Genomic DNA, 18,520 nt, shown 5'->3' on the forward strand with positions numbered 1-18,520 from the left:
GCTCACAGCTTATGTAAAATTTGTAGCTGTCAAACTCCAGAGACAATTCTGACGAATTTGCCCAAATTATAGCCAATATGCAGAAACCTCTCAGCCTTTGAAATGGACATTCATGCCATTTTCTATTCTCAATCTTGCAGGAAAAAGCTCTAGAGAGGTTCCTCTGCCTAGTTAAGTAACTCCTCCATTTGTTTCAAGGGTCAGTACTGTCAGTATTGTTTGTACCCAGGTCAATAAGCTGAAGGTCAACTTGATCAAATCGGACTCTTCTACTAAACTGCAGATCTTCAAACATGGCAAGAAGTAGACTATGCACCATTCCCCACTTGTCCTTTACTAAGATAGACATCATAGGACATTCCTGGGGCCAATTAATGAGCACTGAAATGTGCACAAAAATGGGAGAAACAACTTTGAGAGACATAAGAATCTTTCTACATAAATCATTCTATTAATTGGGCTCACAGTGATATATTATATAATGGAATTTTAATATATTTCTTTCATGGTGTTTATTAACCAAATTTTCCTTCTTGTTGGAATGCATAACAAAAAGGCAATATTGATATAGTCTGTGTACTTCCCAAAACTACTAGCAGTTTTATTTATATTGATTGAATTATACATCTGCTTAAACCTTTCTAAGCCAAGTGTATTTCAATAAATTCACTACAAACCTCGCTCCTCAATTGCAATTCTTTTATAGCATGTGATACATACATAAGCAGGATTTTGAGTAACGCTGCCTGGATATTATAACAGATTTAGTATGGCCTTATTATTGTTAAACAAATTTAGAACAAGAAATCACCCCACATTCCAAGAAGAAAAGGATAAGTTAGCATTGATTGTTTCCAGATAAAAATATCAATCAAGCTTAGCAGAAAAAAAACGAGCAACCTAATAAAAACTGGAATACTATATTCTTATTTTTCATGACAGAGCTCAGATTTATAAGGAATACGCAGCATGTAAGCCCTGTAGGGTCACCCAGACAACAGAGGAAAAGAAGATTATGTGCTTCAATTATTCAAATTCAGGCTGAGGTGATGCTCTATCTGCTATTCTTCAGCACATTAGAGGCTGCCCATCTTTGCTGCTAAAGTCACCTTCACTGAAGATAAAGATGGATTAGCTGCTCATACTTGGAAGATCAAACTTAGCCTGGAACTTATCAAATGCCTTCTAAAAACAGCCTTTAGAAAAGATGGCCAGGGTCTATTTTATTGCTTGATCAAAAGGCATTTGCACAAGCTGGGCTTGAAGTATCAGCAGGATGTTTTCCACTTGTCTGGGAACTTCTAAAGAAAACACAGCACTTATATTATTTGGAAATGTTTTTCAGATTTCGTATTCATACCACATGGATTTGCTTAGCAAAGAAAACTTGTGTACTGCAGAGAGCTTTGAGGGTACTGTAAATCTAGAGCACATCTTCCTCTCATATGTGAATTATGCACCCATGTCTCCCAAAATCCTCTCAATATTTTCTTGTAAGGGAAATGGCAGGCCGCCCGTCTTTCTAGAAGACTTTGTCTACCATTTATTCTGTTGCCCTTTGGACTAACTCTGTTATCCCTAACCTGAAGAAAGATTTCAAACTGGGTAGGGTGTTTTAAATATTCAATTCCTAATTAGCCATGCCATATATGTTATTACCATTAAGGCTATGTGGGTGCCATATGTGAATCCGTTGCAGGCTACAAGACTCAGAACAAGAAAACCAGATGGCTGGAGTTGATACAGCATGCCCAAGACAATTTGTGCTTAAATATTTATTAGTTAATAAATTGCTGAACAATTTAGCTTTTTTCCTCTCTCTTACGGTCACGTTGGGAATGCATAACTAAAATTTCCTTTAATAGAGGAAAGAAAAAAACCCTTAAAGTAGACTTAAAAGTTGAAACCAGTCAAACCATTACAGCAATTCAACTTGCTTTGACTGGAACAGACAGCAGTGACTTCAGTACAAAAAAACTCAAACCTCTGTGCACTAAGATTATGCATTGGAAGGAGATATGGACTCCAGCCAAGAAGACCTTCTTCTAATAAAGATAAAAGATTAATGAAAACATTTCTCATTATTATATAAATGGCAGTAGTTAAAAAAACCAGAAGTTTGCAGTTTAGCACAGCAGTTTTCTAAACATAACATCCAGTCAAAGAGACCATAACACTTCAATATGATTTAGACACTATAGAAAAGATAATAAACAAAATGAAGTGAGCCTTTTAGAACCATACATTTTTCTAAAAGGAAGTCATGTATCTTCATATGTGGGCAATACTGCTACTTTACATAGAGACAAATCATCTTAACAGCTGTCACCTGGCATAAAAACATTCCATGTAATTCAGTTGAGACCTTTCTGGAAACTTTATTAAAACCACAATAACAACCAATATTTTTAAATATTTCCAAAGTAATTGTCTATAGTATAATTGATATTAATATAATATAAAATGCAATATGAAATATCTTATTTCAAAAGTAGAAAGTTAAGAAGGAGCTGAGAACATTTTAATAACATTTTAATTAGTGTACACTGTCATCAATGACTGTGATAAAGAATTGACTGAACATAGCAACCAAATCTGTGAACTCATGGATGATTATGAAAAATCTGGGACAAATAAAAATTATATTTCTTACCCACTGATTCCTTCATCTAGAACAGAGGTCTTCAAACTTGGCAGCTATGCTGGCTGGAGAATTCTGGGAGTTGAAGTCCACAAGTCTTAAAGCTGCCAAGTTTGAAGACCTCTGATCTAGAACCATGAAACTAAATATTAATTACCTCTCCAACATCTTAATTGGCTTCTTTTCTTGCACTGTCGACATAATACCATAATCATCTTTTTTTTCTCTTCCCCACAAATTCTGCCAACATCCCTATTCTAAATTGCTTGCTGAGAATGAGCAAACAGAGGCACCTTGTCGAAGCATACTAGTCACTGTGGTCCCAAGGAGTGTCAGACTCAGACATCATCCCAAATACATACACATGAACGCTGGTCTTTCATTTTGACACAGATCCTGCATCAGTTAAGGCCATTAGTTAAAACCAGACCTCAGTCTCAGCTATGGGCAAAGTTAACATCTACCACATGGGAAAAGAACTCATGACGTCCCTGAAGCAGCCTGTTACTTTTTACGTTCTGGTTTCTTCAGGGAATTTTTTAAAAGCTGCAACTATTTGGATGATGGAAAACATTTTCTCCTGTTCAGAACCAATCAATCAAGACCAGACTGTCTTTTTTTCATCTCTGGGTGCAAAGAAAACTTTCCTTTCTCAGAGCATAGATGCATATTTGTATATCCACATCAATTACTATACATATGTTTGAGTTCTTATTACCAACCATTTAGATGTAGCCAATCAGCAAGAGAATCACGCTGAATTATGCAGATGAACTATTTTAAAAGGCAAAGAAGTGTTTTCTGGCTGAGTTTTGGGAAAGAGATGACAAGGTGGAGAGGAGTGAAATCCTGCTTTGAAAATCTGAACTAATTCTTGTTCCTATATCAGCATTGCCCCAAACAAACAAATCCCAAAAGAAACAGATGGCATTGTTGGGACTGAAAAGGGTCTGCAAAGAAATATCAGGCAGTAGCATTATATGCTTGCCAGCAGATTACTCTGCAGCATGTCAGCAGCTGAGTAATGATTAAGACAAGAGGTCAACATGTCCAATGTACATTCCACCACATTGAAGTTAATACTTTTACCTACCCGCATATTTTCCACATTGCACATTGACTTTATGGCTGGTAAATTCCACAAGCCATCTCCACTTACTGATGCAAACACCACTCGGGAGTAACGATCACCTGAAATTGTGATTAATATATCGTGAAGATCACAGATATCACAGAACTCTGGAATTAATGGAACTCAATACAACGGGGCAGATAGAAGAGTGGGCCACAGGACCTCCAAGTAGTAACCAATTTTTAGCCTAATGTAGCTTGTAGGTTTATATGAAACTAAAATGAAGGGGGAGCATCATGTTCACACACACCCCCGCTAAAAATATTTTTCTAAAACATTCTCTATATTTTGACAGGAGAATGAATGCATGTACACGCAACAAATCTCCTGTTTATTTCTAACAACTATGAACAACGTTGTTTCTTCCAGTAATCCAAATGTTATAAAAGAAAGTGGAAATCTATCATTTTTGTCCCACTTATGATAAAAAAGGAAAGGCAAAAGATCTTAGGGGTGACAGAGGCCATTTAGATCAATCCCCTGCTTGGTGCAGGGATCCAAATTAAAGTGTCCTCAGCAAATGGTTGCCACTGCACAAATGCAATTATTACAATCTTAATACTGAAATGCATTTAGCTTAGTCCATAGAAGCCAGCATTCTTTCTCTCAGACAGAAAAGACCAATTCCTAGGAAATGAAAAATTGCAAATGAAGAGATTTATTCAGTCAAATTCGTCATGCTTGCGAATATAAAGCCAATTTTATTTTACAGCTGAAATATTAATCAACTCACTTGGAATGTCACAGAAAAAGCTGTCCTTCTGGAAATTCCAGTCAGCCTCCCTCTTTTCTCTTTCATAGTGATCGTCAGACCATCTGCCATCTCGATGACTATTGAGAACAATTTTTAAAAGAGATGATAAATTTCAAATAGTCATTTTTATTCCAGCAATACATAGATTTCTAAATCAGAGAAAAGCAAGCAAACAAAATGCAGACAGAGGAGTTCTGGAAAGCTGTCAAATTGGAGAAGGTTATCCTAAATCAAAAGATAAAACACTAATGCAGGTTGCATTCAAGCTTACTATAAAATGGAATGCATAGTCATTCGACTATTATAAAATTTCAAAGAAAAAGTTGACAATTATATGAGAAATGCAGAAACATTACAAAATGGCAAAAACAGAGTACCAAAGGATTAATGGCAGTGATAATGTCAGCCACACTTAAAAATTATAACACGTAACCCAATCACAGACAAAAAGTCACAAAGTCTGTAGACTTTTGCGACCTACGGTAATTGTTTATTAGGGTTGTGCAAAGCTTCAGATATGAATATTAACAGAGAATTCCCTGCTATGTAACCTTGCCTGTTTTCAGGATCAGATAGTTTAAGTAATCAGAAACAGATGCTGCACTTTTGCTTCTGCATGTTCCAAAACATCTCTTCTGCAACACCCTATTATTAACTTACAAATAAAAAAGATGTAAAATGCAAATGCTGTTTATTTTGGGGGCAGGCAGGAAAAATATTTATTAAACATTTGTTTTTCAAACATTTGGAGGACTGGTTATTTCAATAAATGGCACCTAGCACCAATAGCTGATAATTTGATTGAAAGCCTTTACCTCTTAGCCTGCTCATCTGCATATTTAAATGGGTAGTTTGCTAAAGTCGCTTTGTAGCCTGTATTTTTCACCATGTTATTCCAAGTGACCAGTCTCTGCCCAATAGCAGTTCCTCTTGGTTCAAAACCCTGCAGCAGAATATTTATGAATATTTTTTAATGCATGCCATTCTTTCACTGAACAGGCAGACAGAAATTAAAATGGAAGAATTTTATTAAAATTTTCTTTTCTACAGATAACACTTAAATTGGTTCATATTCTGATGACAGAATGACACAAGTTGAAACATAGCCTTCCATGGATTAATTTAGCCAGCATCCCCATGTTACTATGCATCCCAATTCTCAAGAGCCAGTGGCAGCAAATGAAGAGAGGAGACAAAATTGAACACAAGTAAAAAAAAATAAGACAGTAATATCAGGACAGTAATTTATACCATGCATTAACTGCTTTCAGATAAATATGACAAACTATCATTCTTGGAAAGAAAGGGGAAAAATTATGGTTAACTATATCTTCCAAATAACATGGCTTGCAAATAACAAGCAACTTGTTTCTAGTTTACTGAGTCACCCAACACAATGTATAGACGACTTCTGACCAGTATCACCATCACCGCCTTCTGATCTGCAGGGGCAGCCATCATGCATAGAGTATATGCATGAAGCCTACTCTATGTTCTAAGACCTTACTACATTCCAGCTATAGGAAAGCCTCTGCTGAATAAGCAAAACCCCTCCTTGGCAAACTCTTGTGATAGCATCCATTAACGTTTGGGTGAAAAGGCAAATCAGACATATTGCAGGCAAAACTGTTCACCACTCACATGATGCCTGAGTAGAACAATTATCTAAAGTAATTTTCTATTTATTGAGTTACTACCGTGTTTCCCTGAAAATAAGACCCTGTCTTATATTTTTTTGAACCCTGAAATAAGTGCTTGGCCTTATTGCCATGCACTCAAAAGCCTGATTGGGCTTATTATCAGGGGATGTCTTATTTTGGGGAAGCAGGATATTTAAGATATCTGGTGTTGCTGTACTGTATTGTACTGATGTACAGTATTTCTATTGTAAATAAGCTGAAATCACTTAGAGGTATTGCTGGAAGAGGATTCTTCTAATGTTTGCTCTTTAAGAAAATATTCAGCAGCTACACCCATATAGCTAAAGACATCTGGCCTCAAGTACTTTATAAATATTCAGATGTGGGGTCTGGATTTGGACACATCTGCATTTGAAAGCAATACAATATGTTCACCCATAATTTACCACAGCTCTCTATTTATCATTATTTCGGGGGGTGGGGATTGGAGGATGTGCCAACACAATGCTTTGACAGAAGAAGATAGTAAAGTTTACTCACCAATAAAGGATCAGAGAAGTCTGGAAGATCTGGGACTAGAATTCCAACCAATGCACACACCACAATTAACACAGTACACATGCCTAAAACCACCACAGGCCAGTCTGCTATTAGAGCCGCATAGCTAGAACAAAATGGAAAACAAACATGAATAGGAAAAAGGTGCTAGCAGAGAAAAAGAAATCAGGACACAGGGGGTTCATTTATACTTTTTCTTTTAATGACTAAGATCGTTTTAAAAATATCACCACCATCTTTGTTTAAAGGGGACTGAATTCTGCCAGTCTTCAAACTGGAAAATACCCAACTTTGTGGAGAGCAGTATTTCCAATATTACTTTTCAATCAATAAAAAACAGATCTGCCACCCATTTCTTCCTTCTTCAGCATTTTTTCATGCAAGAATGTTTAAAACAGTTGATACAGATTTGTCCTTCAGGTATAATGAAAAAGAATAAATTAATTTTTCTCTCCTTTCTTTTCTACTGCAATCTATTCACTATTTGTTTGGCTCGAAGGATACTAATGGTAATTGGTATATAATTAACTTGAATCATTTGGCACCTGTGATTCAGAAAAGCCATGCCATTTCAAATGCAAGCACTCTATTAGATTGAAGACCCACTACTGATTTTTTTTTTCTTTTCATTTTTACCACTAGCCCATATATTTGGTCTGGTCAGAACGTTTCCAAATTCATCTCTTTAAACACTATGCAATATTAAAGCAAGAATTCATTGTTTCTGCAAAAATTATAAATTAAGGCACACAAAAGGTTCAGTGAAAAGAAATGCTATGGATCCATTCTAAAACAAAACAGCATGTCACCCTTCTGCATTGGTGGTGGTATGTTTCAGCTTTCAATCAACAAATTGAAGAAGACCAGCAAACCAAAGATTATCAGTAGGTTAATTGATAATGTGTTTGGCATCTCAAAAGTTTGTTAAGTATCTACTGGAAATTAGAGAGGTAAAAAGGATTTTATCCAGTTAGTTTTTTCCAGAAAAGTGACTATAAAAATCCTTTCTTGTTTTGGAAGAATAGAAGAGCCCCTGAAGAGCCCATCTTGGATCATTCTAGGACTTTATGGTCCATTACCCTGGAGGCCTATTTCCTGTTTCTCTTGGGATATGAAATCAAGAGAAGGATGAAGGGAACACTACCATGTTTTCCCGAAAATAAGACCCTGCTTTATTTTTTTGAACCCTGAAATAAGTGCTTGGCCTTATTGCCATGTGCTCAAAAGCCCGATTGGGCTTATTATCAGGGGATATCTTATTTTGGGGGAAATTGGGTATTTTTTCTCCCTCCAATTTATAAACCACCTGAATTTGGATGGTTTTAGATAACTTTAAGGAGGGGGTGGGGGAAAGGCCAAAGGTCCAGGCCAGATTGTTAAATTCTATGTTATAAAAAAAGATATCTATTTAACTGAATTGAATCCAAGAAAATTTGAGCTGCTGATCAAAATATGTTTCCCAATTGTCGGAGGACCTTGGGGGGGGGGGATCAAGTAGGAAGGGGATGTCAACTCAAGTAGGAAGGGGATGCTTCTGAGGTTTCATACATGAACCTTAACATGGGAATTGGCTCCAATGCACACCAGCTGCCTGGCAGCAAACGGGTATCCCAGCTGCTTCTGGATTTCCAGAGGCCTGGAAGCACAAAGAAAGCATACAGCTCATTCACTAGGGCCACCTGTTCTAAATAAAATGAAACTTTCTTTATCCCTTCCGTTCAGATGACATCACCAATAATTTTTAATGCTGATAAGTGCATGAAAAAACCCAAAAGAAATACATTAACTGGAAATGGGCTCTTACCTTTTTGGCAACGTTACTGCTCTGGCTGGCCTGAAAATTAAACACAAACTTATTTTAGAGGGAGAAGTTCTGCCAGCACTCAAATATTCTTTTCCTGCCTACTTATTTAGATCAGCATTTCCCAGTTTTCAAATGTTTGGTACAACTTCCATCATCTCCAGCCAGAACACTCACATTTTTCCTTTTTTTTCTGAGGGAAGAAAATCACACAGAATTCTTGATCAGTTGTTCTGTGAAGCACATCTATCCAACTCTTAATTATGCCTTGAAATCCTGTTCTTAATTACCTTCCTTTCATCCTATTTATTAACATATTTTGCACACACATAGGCACATTTAACTCAGTGGTTAAGTGCATAATTATTTTTTTTGTAGAAGACTTGAGGATGTGTTCTGACCAATTTGCTCCAAATAAACGAGGGAGGGATCTCACTCTTATTTTTTTTAAAGAAGGTCTTGCTTTCCAAAATCTGAGCAGTTCACAGACCCTCTAAAGAAAAGCTGCAAGCCCTTTTATCAAATAAATGGAAACATCAAATATAGTAAATTAAGTCATTGCTTCAGAAAGAACACAATCTTTTAAGAGATGACTGGCTTTTAACATCACTTCTCTAAACTCCTATTTTTTTCACAAAAAAGATCTTCTATCTAGAGAGTTCCCAGAAAATGGCATGCTGAATGGTGAGGCATTTTTTTCTCCCTGCCAACAAACTGCTGATTTTGCTTCCAACACTGGTTTTTGGGCAGCAACCTCTCCAGATTTGAATGGGAGTAATGTTAATGACCCTCAACAACCCCAGACTATACGTGCACTTGCCTGGAGAGAGAAATCTGGAGGATTTCAATTCTCGATAAGAGCGGCCGGAGTGGCTGGGTCTCCATCTTTTCCTGCAACTGCTTGTATTTTTAAGTGCACCTTCTGTTTTTAACATCACTTTCGATTACTAGCCTGGCTCGATGCTAACTTATCTTATATCCTTTTACTTGCCTACAATCATAAACTTTTACTGTTTTATTTCGGTGCTTCAAAATACTTCCTCTTTCACTACAGTGGGAGTGAAGGTTCTTTTTCTTTGTAGTGAAAATGATTCAATACAGATCTATTTACTTTAAGGATTTTGTATTTTACTAGTTTTCTTAAAATAACTCTGTTGTTTCATTTTATTATTTTTTTCTCCATCTACTCTGTTGTGGCAGTTTTTAATCTCAGCTTCTTTGTGCCTCAAAAGGGAATTGCTTACACTTTGCTGTGAAAACTAGACTATGAGAGCAAAGCAACAATAAATTAAGGACTTTGAATATTATATATCCTTTATAATGCCCCCCAAAAGAGAGATGGGACTCAGAAGTTTTAACATTAAAGCCTTCTTGGTGGAAACTTTTGGGGGGAAAAGTTTGCTAATTTACAAGTTTTAAATGAAAAACTGGATAAATGTTTGATGAATTTGTAATAATCGTAAATCATCCTAAAGAACACTTCAAGACACAGGCAACAGTAGCTAAATCAGCTATGCAATTGGATGGACTGAAAGTTAATTTGCCGTTAATAGATTTAAAAGAAAAGGAGCTTTGTTTGAAAACTGATATTTGTTAGAGGAGGTTGAACTTAATGAACTTGACTTCCCCAGAAAAGCCTGATGGAGTTTGTGGAATGCAATCATATGCAATTAGAGGATGACTGTCACAATCTATTAGGTCCTATTGATTGATTGATTGATTGATTGATTGATTGGTTCGATTTATATGCCGCCCTTCTCCGGAGACTCAGTGCAGTTTACAATGCGTTAAGCAATAGCCTTCATACTTTTGTATATACCTGCTTAGTAGGGCTTTCGCCCCCCCCAAGTGGTGTTCTTTTTTTATATACAAAATCAGCTTATTGCCCCTACAATCCGGGTCCTCATTTTACCTACTTCGAAAGGATGGAAGGCTGAGTCAACCTTGAGCCTGATGAGATTTGAACTTGCAGTAATTGCAGGCAGCTGGTGCTTTTTAACAGCACTTTAGTCTGCTGCGCCACCAAGGCTCTTATAATTTGTGGGAAGATTTATTGAACAACAAATATTATAGAGGTATTCTCAATGGAGACCTCCTTTTTTTGAGAGTCAGAAGCAGTTGTTTGGAACCATTCCACTCATAATTTTTTTAAAAAGCAATTATGATAAACTGGGAATAATTTTTATGATCAAGAACCAGTCCTGGTATTTGATCCTGAATGGATCAGAAACAAGTGAGTTTATGAGAGAATAGAAGCCGACTGTAGACCTTCCGCGAGTTAAATCTAACAACAGATTTATTAATAGAGGGCCTTAAAGTTTAGATTTCTGGTTGGAATTCCCTGTTAACTGTTTTTTTTTCCTTAGTAGATAGAGGGTAGGTCAAATTGGTTGATTGATAATAGATTTCTACAATTGTGATATTTTAATGTTATATAGCAATTTTGCAAATATAAATGGAGAAATTTATAGATTGTGGACCTGTTTTGGGAGGGACAGGACAATTCTTGTCGCTGAAACTATATTTATCAGTGTTCAATCAGGGAAATCATTAGTGTATATGTTTGAATTTTGCTTAATGGACTTTTTCTTTGTTTCTGTTTTTGTATTGTTTTTCTTTTTCCTTGGTCCTATATTTTAACCTTGTATACCAAAAAAGAAAAAGATCATCTAAATATTCTTTATTTCTAATTTAGAAATATTATAATTTAGTTCATTGTACTAGTTGGAAAAAAGTGGGAAACTATTATTTGTTGCAGTATTGATTTTGAAGTATTATCTTACTATTATCTTACTATCTTATTATCTTAATACTTTTGAAGTATTAAGAGATCAAACATTTTCCTTCTGATTTCATATTGCTTCCAAAATATAAAATAGAGCAAACACTTCATACCATTTGTTAAAACAATAATGCTTGAAAAACTATAATTTGAAATTGGTTTGCTTCAAGTAAGGATAATTGAAAATAATCAACATGGAGATGGCCACTTTCCCTATTTTTGCATATCATGTTTAACATGATGTACGCGGTGGCTCAGTAGCTAAGACGCTGAGCTTGTCGATCGAAAGGTTGGCAGTTCAACGGTTTGAATCCCTAGTGCCACGTAACGGGATGAGCTCCCGTTACTTGTCCCAGCTTCTGCCAACCTAGCAGTTCCAAAGCACGTAAGTAGAAAAATAGGGACCACCTTTGGTGGGAAGGTAACAGTGTTCAGTGTGCCTTTGGCGTTTAGTAATGCCAGCCACATGACCATGGAGATGTCTTCGGACAGTGCTGGCTCTTCAGCTTTGAAACGGAGATGAGCACTGCCCCTTAAAGTCGAGAATAACTAGCACATATGTGCGAGGGGAACTTTTACCTTCACCTCTTTACACAAATATCTTTTTCCCTCCACAGTTTCAATTTCCTTTACATTCAACTTAGCACCTTGAGTGTACTTGAAGGTGACGATTAACTTGAACTAGTATTTGAAGTAATTTATTACAACTTATTACACTGCACTTCCTTATTATATTGAAGTTACTTATTACATTTATAACAATAAACAGTGGACTCATGGACTCATTTCATTTAGGTGCTTTCTTGGATTTGTTTTGCATTAGTCCCATACTATTTCCTGGTCTGCATTTCTGGATGATATAAGGACTAACTATGAAGAATTACTATTCCTTCATGTGGAGAGGAGAGCATTTCCCTTGAAAAGGTCTAGAGATCAAAACAGCACCTCATCCCTGTTAATTGAAAGAGAAACTTCTATTTTGCTATGTATTCTAAAGCACTGCTTCCCAAACTTTTTCATTACCCAAAAGTGCTTATCAGATGTTCTTTTCACCCAATGTAGATAAAACCCTTTGAGTGAATTTAAATGTCCCTGTTGTCAGTAGGTATGTGTCAGTATGTGTGTTGTTACCCAAAGAAAAATTACTATTAATACTATTTTGGGTAATTTACCCTGGTTTGGGAAGCATAACTATTTTTTGTTGTTGTTGAAATTAAGATTTTTTAATTCTAAACCACAGCATAATAAAATTGTCATAATCAGCTGCAATCAACTAATTACAGTGCTAGGACTCATTTTGACACAGGGTTATTTTTTTTTAAAAGCATGCATTTAGAAATGAAACAGTTTGATGGCTGGTATGTAACATTTCAAATATGAAGGATTCTATCATTCTTTTGTGCAGGATAAAATTTACTTAAAAGGACTAAAGCAGAACATAGAACAAAAATGGCCTGAATCATAAGACTATTTTAGACCACAGCCAAAGGCTGACATGCACCCAGGAAGTTTAAACATATAAGCACACCCTAATTAAACATATGCACACTCAAACTTTATATCTTAACCGGTCACATCAAATAAAAACATCCTTTTTTTCCAAACCATTCCTTAGAAAGATTATTTTTGTTGCATGTTAAAGTTTGCATTAAGGTTTGCATTAAGGTTTGCATTAAAGTTTGCATTAAAGAAGTGATGTCCCGGTGCCTGGAGGCCGTGCGGATCTGGATGGGGAGGAATAGGCTCAGGCTCAACCCATCCAAGACCAAGTGGCTGTGGTTTCCGACATCCCGATATGGTCAGTTATAGTCACTGACTATTGGGAGCGAATCATTGGCCCCCACGGAGAGGGCGCGCAACTTGGGCGTCCTCCTGGATTCACGGCTGTCTTTAGAAGAGCACTTGACGGCCGTGACCGGGAGGATTTTTCATCAGGTTCGCCTGATTCGCCAGTTGTGTCCCTTTCTGGATCAGGACTCCTTACGCACGGTCACTCATGCCCTTGTCACCTCCCGCCTGGACTATTGTAACGCTCTCTACATGGGGCTCCCCTTGAGGAGCATCCGGAGGCTCCAACTGGCACAGAGTGCGGCCGCGCGGGTGGTAATGGGAGCGACATGGCGCTCCCATGTAACACTCCTCCTGCGCGAGCTGCACTGGCTCCCGGTGGTCTTCCGGGTGCGCTTCAAGGTTTTGGTTACCACCTTTAAAGCGCTCCATGGCTCAGGACCTGGGTACTTGCGGGACCGCCTACTACCACCAATAGCCTCCCACCAGCCGGTACGCTCTCATAGAAAGGGCTCCTCCGGGTGCCGTCGGCCAAACAATGTCGTCTGGCGGCCCCCAGGGGGAGAGCCTTCTCTGTGGGGGCACCTACTGTCTGGAACGAGCTCCCGTTCGAGATACGGAGGATCCCGGATCTGCGCACCTTCCGCCGCGCTCTAAAGACCTTTTTATTTCACCAGGCGGGCCTGGCCTAACTTTCTCCCTCTTTTTAAACAATTTTAATATTTTTAATATTTTTTAATTTTCAAAGTTTAAATCTGTTTTAAATTGATTGGGGTTTTAATTTGTCTGGGCTAAACTATTTAATTCGATTTTATTTCTGTTTTTTAAATTTTGTATGTATGTATTTCATTGTTGGCTGTTCACCACCCTGAGTCCTTCGGGAGTAGGGCAGTATACAAATCAAATAAAAGTAAAGTAAAGTAAGTAAGGTTGTTTTCAGAGCAAAAACAAACTCCAGCATTCATATTCTCTGAATTCTGCCATTTATATTCTAAACTTGGTCATTCTCTCTCTCTTCCTCAAGCCAATTTACACATTACTATAGAATGAAATCAAAGTTCACTGCTAGTTTTACCTTTGAAGCCCCACTTCAATTTATTAACAGAATTTTCTTTCTTCTTAATGAATTCATATTTGTCTTATCAGATCCCATACATACAATGGAGAAAGATGAAGCACAAATTGCCAAGCTAATCTATATTCTAGAGGGAGAAGACTACTAGCATAATTATTTGTATAAGGAAAGATTTAGGCCTTATTAACCTGGATATTGGTGTACTTTCTTAATGGGAGATCAGGTTTTATACTTTAATACTGGCCTTCAAACGCCAGCATTTTCTGCCACACAGGAGATGTTCTTACACAAATCATTTTGAAAGCTGTTTGGGGATGGTCATTTATATGCAATGAGGCACCATGAGAAAGCTCCCAAAAAACTCCAAAGAAAGCCATGTGAGAATATGGGGGGAACTGACTAGAATCCTTATCCCCATACATTTTGTGGCCTACTGATCCCCATTCAACTGTGCTGCCAAACTTCTGCTCTGTAATTATAGAAATTAATATTACAATGGAAATCATATGAAATATAGTGCCATTCCTAAAGTGGGGTAACTTTATCGGAATGTTTGGGCAATAATATGGAAGTCGTTGTCTATTGCCTTCTGGGATGCTTTATGGATTTTGCAGTTTAATTTATGGTTCTCAGATTTTTTGATGGTCTTCCAAGTACTAAGTACTAACCCAAGTACAGGGGTGGTCTGATATTTAGCTCTTTGGAGATCAGCCAAGTTTGACAAGGTATTGCCTCACTTAAAAAACACAGACTACTGTTTGCTCTAAGAAAAGCAAGCTTCCTTCCTCCCTTAAAAAAAAATAAAAAAGAACCAACAAAGTCAACCTAGGCACAAGGCATGGCCCTGCCCACTTTTTCATCACTCCAGCCACTAGTGGGCAAGTCACCTTTGCCCACTAAAAATAGCACTTAAAACCTGCTCTAGGATAAAAGAGGAGGTTATAGCAAGTGCCAGTGATACATGGGTGATGTATTAATAATGAATTATAAAAATTTATCAATGAAAAGATATAAACCGTTATGACCCAGGTGGTCACTGTTAGTCAGGCCTCCAGAGCGTTCTCTATTAGTCTTGGGAATGGTTAAACAAATGGCCCTCCACCGACCAGTAAGGCTCCACCCTCAGTCCCCCAAACAACAGCCCATAGATCACCTGGAAAGTCCACAAGGCAAAAATCCAGGCATAACACAAAGGCAGTTTCAAAGGCAAAATTTTCAAGGCTAGGGCAAGACAAAAATAGTCCTCAAAGCAAGGCAAAGCAGTCCTTGAAGCAAGGCAAAAGCAGTCCTCAAAGCCAGGGGAATGTAATCCGAAACAAACACTTGTTCCTGGCAAAAGCCCCTCCTCATAGTGTCTCCTTAAATTCTACTCTCCAGGTGAATCTCATGAGGAGGAGCGGGGCACTTTCCTCCTGAGTAGTCAGTTCGCCCTGTGCTGACTCTGCCTCATCTCCATTCTCAGCGCTCAAGGATCAAGCGGTGGGGGGGGGCATTTGCTCATCTCTGAAACTCCACTGCTCCTCTACTCTGCTGCCCTTTCCATCTCCTCCCCACTTCCTCCGTCAGCCTGCACCCTCTCTTCGTCTCTGCCTACTTTTCTGAGGCATGAGGGATCTGGGACTGCTTTGTCCTTGTCCCCAGGTCGTTCTTCATGGGCCATAGGGACTGTGTTATCCCCCTCCATCGGCCCAGGCTCCCACTCCTCTGCCTCAGACCCTGGCTACGACGGGCCATGACATAAATAGTTTGCATATTATTTTCAATCTCCTTCCATAGAAGTATTTAAAAAAACAAAGGCCTCATCTAATTATTGCATCATAACTGTCCTCATAAAAAAAAAAAAATCCAAAACGTATCCAAGAAGGTCCTTCCATTAGCACAAACTTTTCACCATATTTTGATTGTGCAAATGTCAGATCCAAAGTTTTGGTCCATATAATTCATTCTACAATGAAAGTGCATATAGAGTCTTATTCATTACAATTTAATTGTATTTGATACATATAGCTTTCAATGATTATGCTAAGCCAGGTATCACACCAACAGAACAACTGAATAAAACCTCTTGTACTTTCCCCACTTAGCACCTCTTCTCATGGTTTTCAAAAATCATTTTTCTCACGTGCTTCTGTTGTCCTAGATCAGCCACTGCCTAAATAAAACACAGCATGCTAAGTTAAGTTAACTGCAAGTTCAGAGCTGTTTAGATTCTCAAAAATGTACTCCAACTCTGTTGGAATCTGTATCTTGCTGGTATTGCTTCCATTCTTATCCAAGATTTTATTAGTACTTCTTGCCTATATGGTATCTTGCTTAAAGCCTGCATTCCTTATGCAAGTGCCTATAGACTGATGATTAAACAATTTGTTTTCATTCCTATTATTGGACTTAACCTTACAGATGCTATTCTTAAATTTCTCTATACACAACTGCAAGGTATAAAATTGTTTTCCTCTGGCAGCCTTGAAATATTAGGACCATTAAACTCTGGCATAAGGGATTAATAATAAATGGATGAAACCTTGCTGAGATTGAAAGCATTCATTGAGTGCTTAGATTTTGTACCAAATAGAGTTTATTAGAAATCTTTCAGAAGATAGACCTAATCTTACCTTTCAATGACTAGTTATGAAAGGATCATTAGATAATAATATTGATTATTAACACTATTTCTATTTATGGGTCCCCTTGTCCACAGGACACTTATATTGTTTGTCTGACAATACTTCTTGCTCTTGAACTCTGAAATTTTATTTATGGAAAAAAAAACACCCATGGAAATTGATTATCTGGGAGTTAAAACATACCTGTCAATTCTCAAGTTACAAAGGTAACTTTGTTTAAAGTGAATTCAAGCCCTATGAAGTCTTCTCGTAGGTGACATCATCCTGACCACACACAGCATGAATATGGGGGGAGGGGAATCTCACAGCACATAACAAGGATCTCACCCAAGCAACAAATTAAGAATCCAGAGTTTCTGTTTGGATCTGTGCATACAACTTATTTTCCTGCAGATCTTCCATGTTGTGTACAGATATGGCAGGGACTGTGGCATAGCAATCAGGAGAGAAGAGTTATACTCAATAAGTTTGAATATGGTTTCTGTATTGTTGAAATCATAGGCTCAATTTGAGCATTACGATATTATGGAGTTTTGCTGAAGGAATGCAATGCTGAGGAGAAAAAACCATGTTTACTACAATGATCTTTGAGCGCCTGTTTTATAACAATGATTGAATAATGGAAAAGCAAGAGTTTTAGATTATTTCATTATATGATTAATGTGGTGAGATTATTATATGCACAGAAATGGAAAGATTCAATACAACCCACTATGGAAGAGTGGTTGGTGAAAGTGATAGATCTTGCTGAGATAAGCTGACTTTTTTGATTAGAGACAAGACACTATCTATATTTATTAGTGACTGAAACATGTTATAGACTTTTTGTGTACACATGAAAAAAATGATCATGATTCATGGCTTTGCTAATTAGACAGACTACGAAGAAGAGTATTATGATTTAACTTTAGAGAGATGTTAAAATATATAATATAGCTGCTGTGAACAATATCATAAGCCACTTTGTATCTTTTTAAAAAAAAATTTAAAAAAATCTTTTTCTTTTTTCTTTATCTTTGCTTTTTTTTTTCTTCCTTATTTTACATTAGTTTGTATTATTTTTTAATTTTTTATAAGAGTTAATAAAAAGTATATTCAGGAAAGCAAAGAAGTTTTATAGAAGTTGAGGTCTGCAAGTCAGAAAATTCTATGGATCTGATTTGTTGACCAGTTTGGGGAACCAGCTAGGTAGGTCTTTGTGAGGGTATATGGAGTGAGTTCTATTGTTAGGTATAAAGGGCCTTTCAGGAGGGCAGCAGAGCTGGGAGGTCCAATGTTAAAGAGATAGAAGGTTGAGGTCATCAGCGGAGAGTGGATGGAACATTGGGGTATCTCTAGGTTGTGGTTCTCTTGTTTGACCCTTCTCCTGTCCAAAAGATGTGGGGGGAAAGATTCTAGTTTCCATTTTGTTTGTTATCACATATAGACCTTCATCATGAACCTTTATGCCAAAATGGCATCAGCACTATGTTGCCATGTACTCACAGTATCTTTTTTGGGCAGCCAAAACAATTTTATTCCAGTTTATCTATGACACAGTTTTTGTTTTGTGACTTCAGACCTGCACAAAGCTTGGAGAACTGGCCATTTCCTCATTTGTGGGGATTCTTGCTTCACCCATACTCCCACTGTCTTAATCTGGAACTCCTGATTTCACAATTTACTGCAATCTTCCTCCAGGCGATTTCAAAGGCACGCCACAAATCAAATGAAAAACTGCTAGTT

The 18,520-nt window shown here is 37.4% G+C and overlaps 1 protein-coding gene across 4 annotated transcripts in view; it reads right to left on the reverse strand.

Annotated features, from left to right (window-relative positions):
* The window catches only part of DISP1 (dispatched RND transporter family member 1), a 67,025-nt gene that overhangs the window by 5,136 nt on the left and 43,369 nt on the right, over positions 1–18,520 (reverse strand). For all 4 annotated transcript variants that reach the window (XM_087883163.1, XM_034427887.3, XM_034427888.3 and 1 more), the window contains 5 exons: positions 8,530–8,559; positions 6,708–6,831; positions 5,343–5,470; positions 4,507–4,604; positions 3,735–3,832 (listed from right to left, as the gene is read on the reverse strand). In XM_087883163.1, coding sequence (XP_087739289.1) covers positions 3,735–3,832; positions 4,507–4,604; positions 5,343–5,470; positions 6,708–6,788 — 405 coding nt within the window. In that variant the 5' untranslated portion in view covers positions 6,789–6,831; positions 8,530–8,559. The remainder of the gene's footprint in view (positions 1–3,734; positions 3,833–4,506; positions 4,605–5,342; positions 5,471–6,707; positions 6,832–8,529; positions 8,560–18,520) is intronic.

The sequence above is a fragment of the Pantherophis guttatus genome, chromosome 1 (genome assembly GCF_059756535.1).
Source record: "Pantherophis guttatus breed Tessera chromosome 1, ASM5975653v1, whole genome shotgun sequence".
In the NCBI taxonomy this organism is placed as follows: domain Eukaryota; kingdom Metazoa; phylum Chordata; class Lepidosauria; order Squamata; family Colubridae; genus Pantherophis; species Pantherophis guttatus.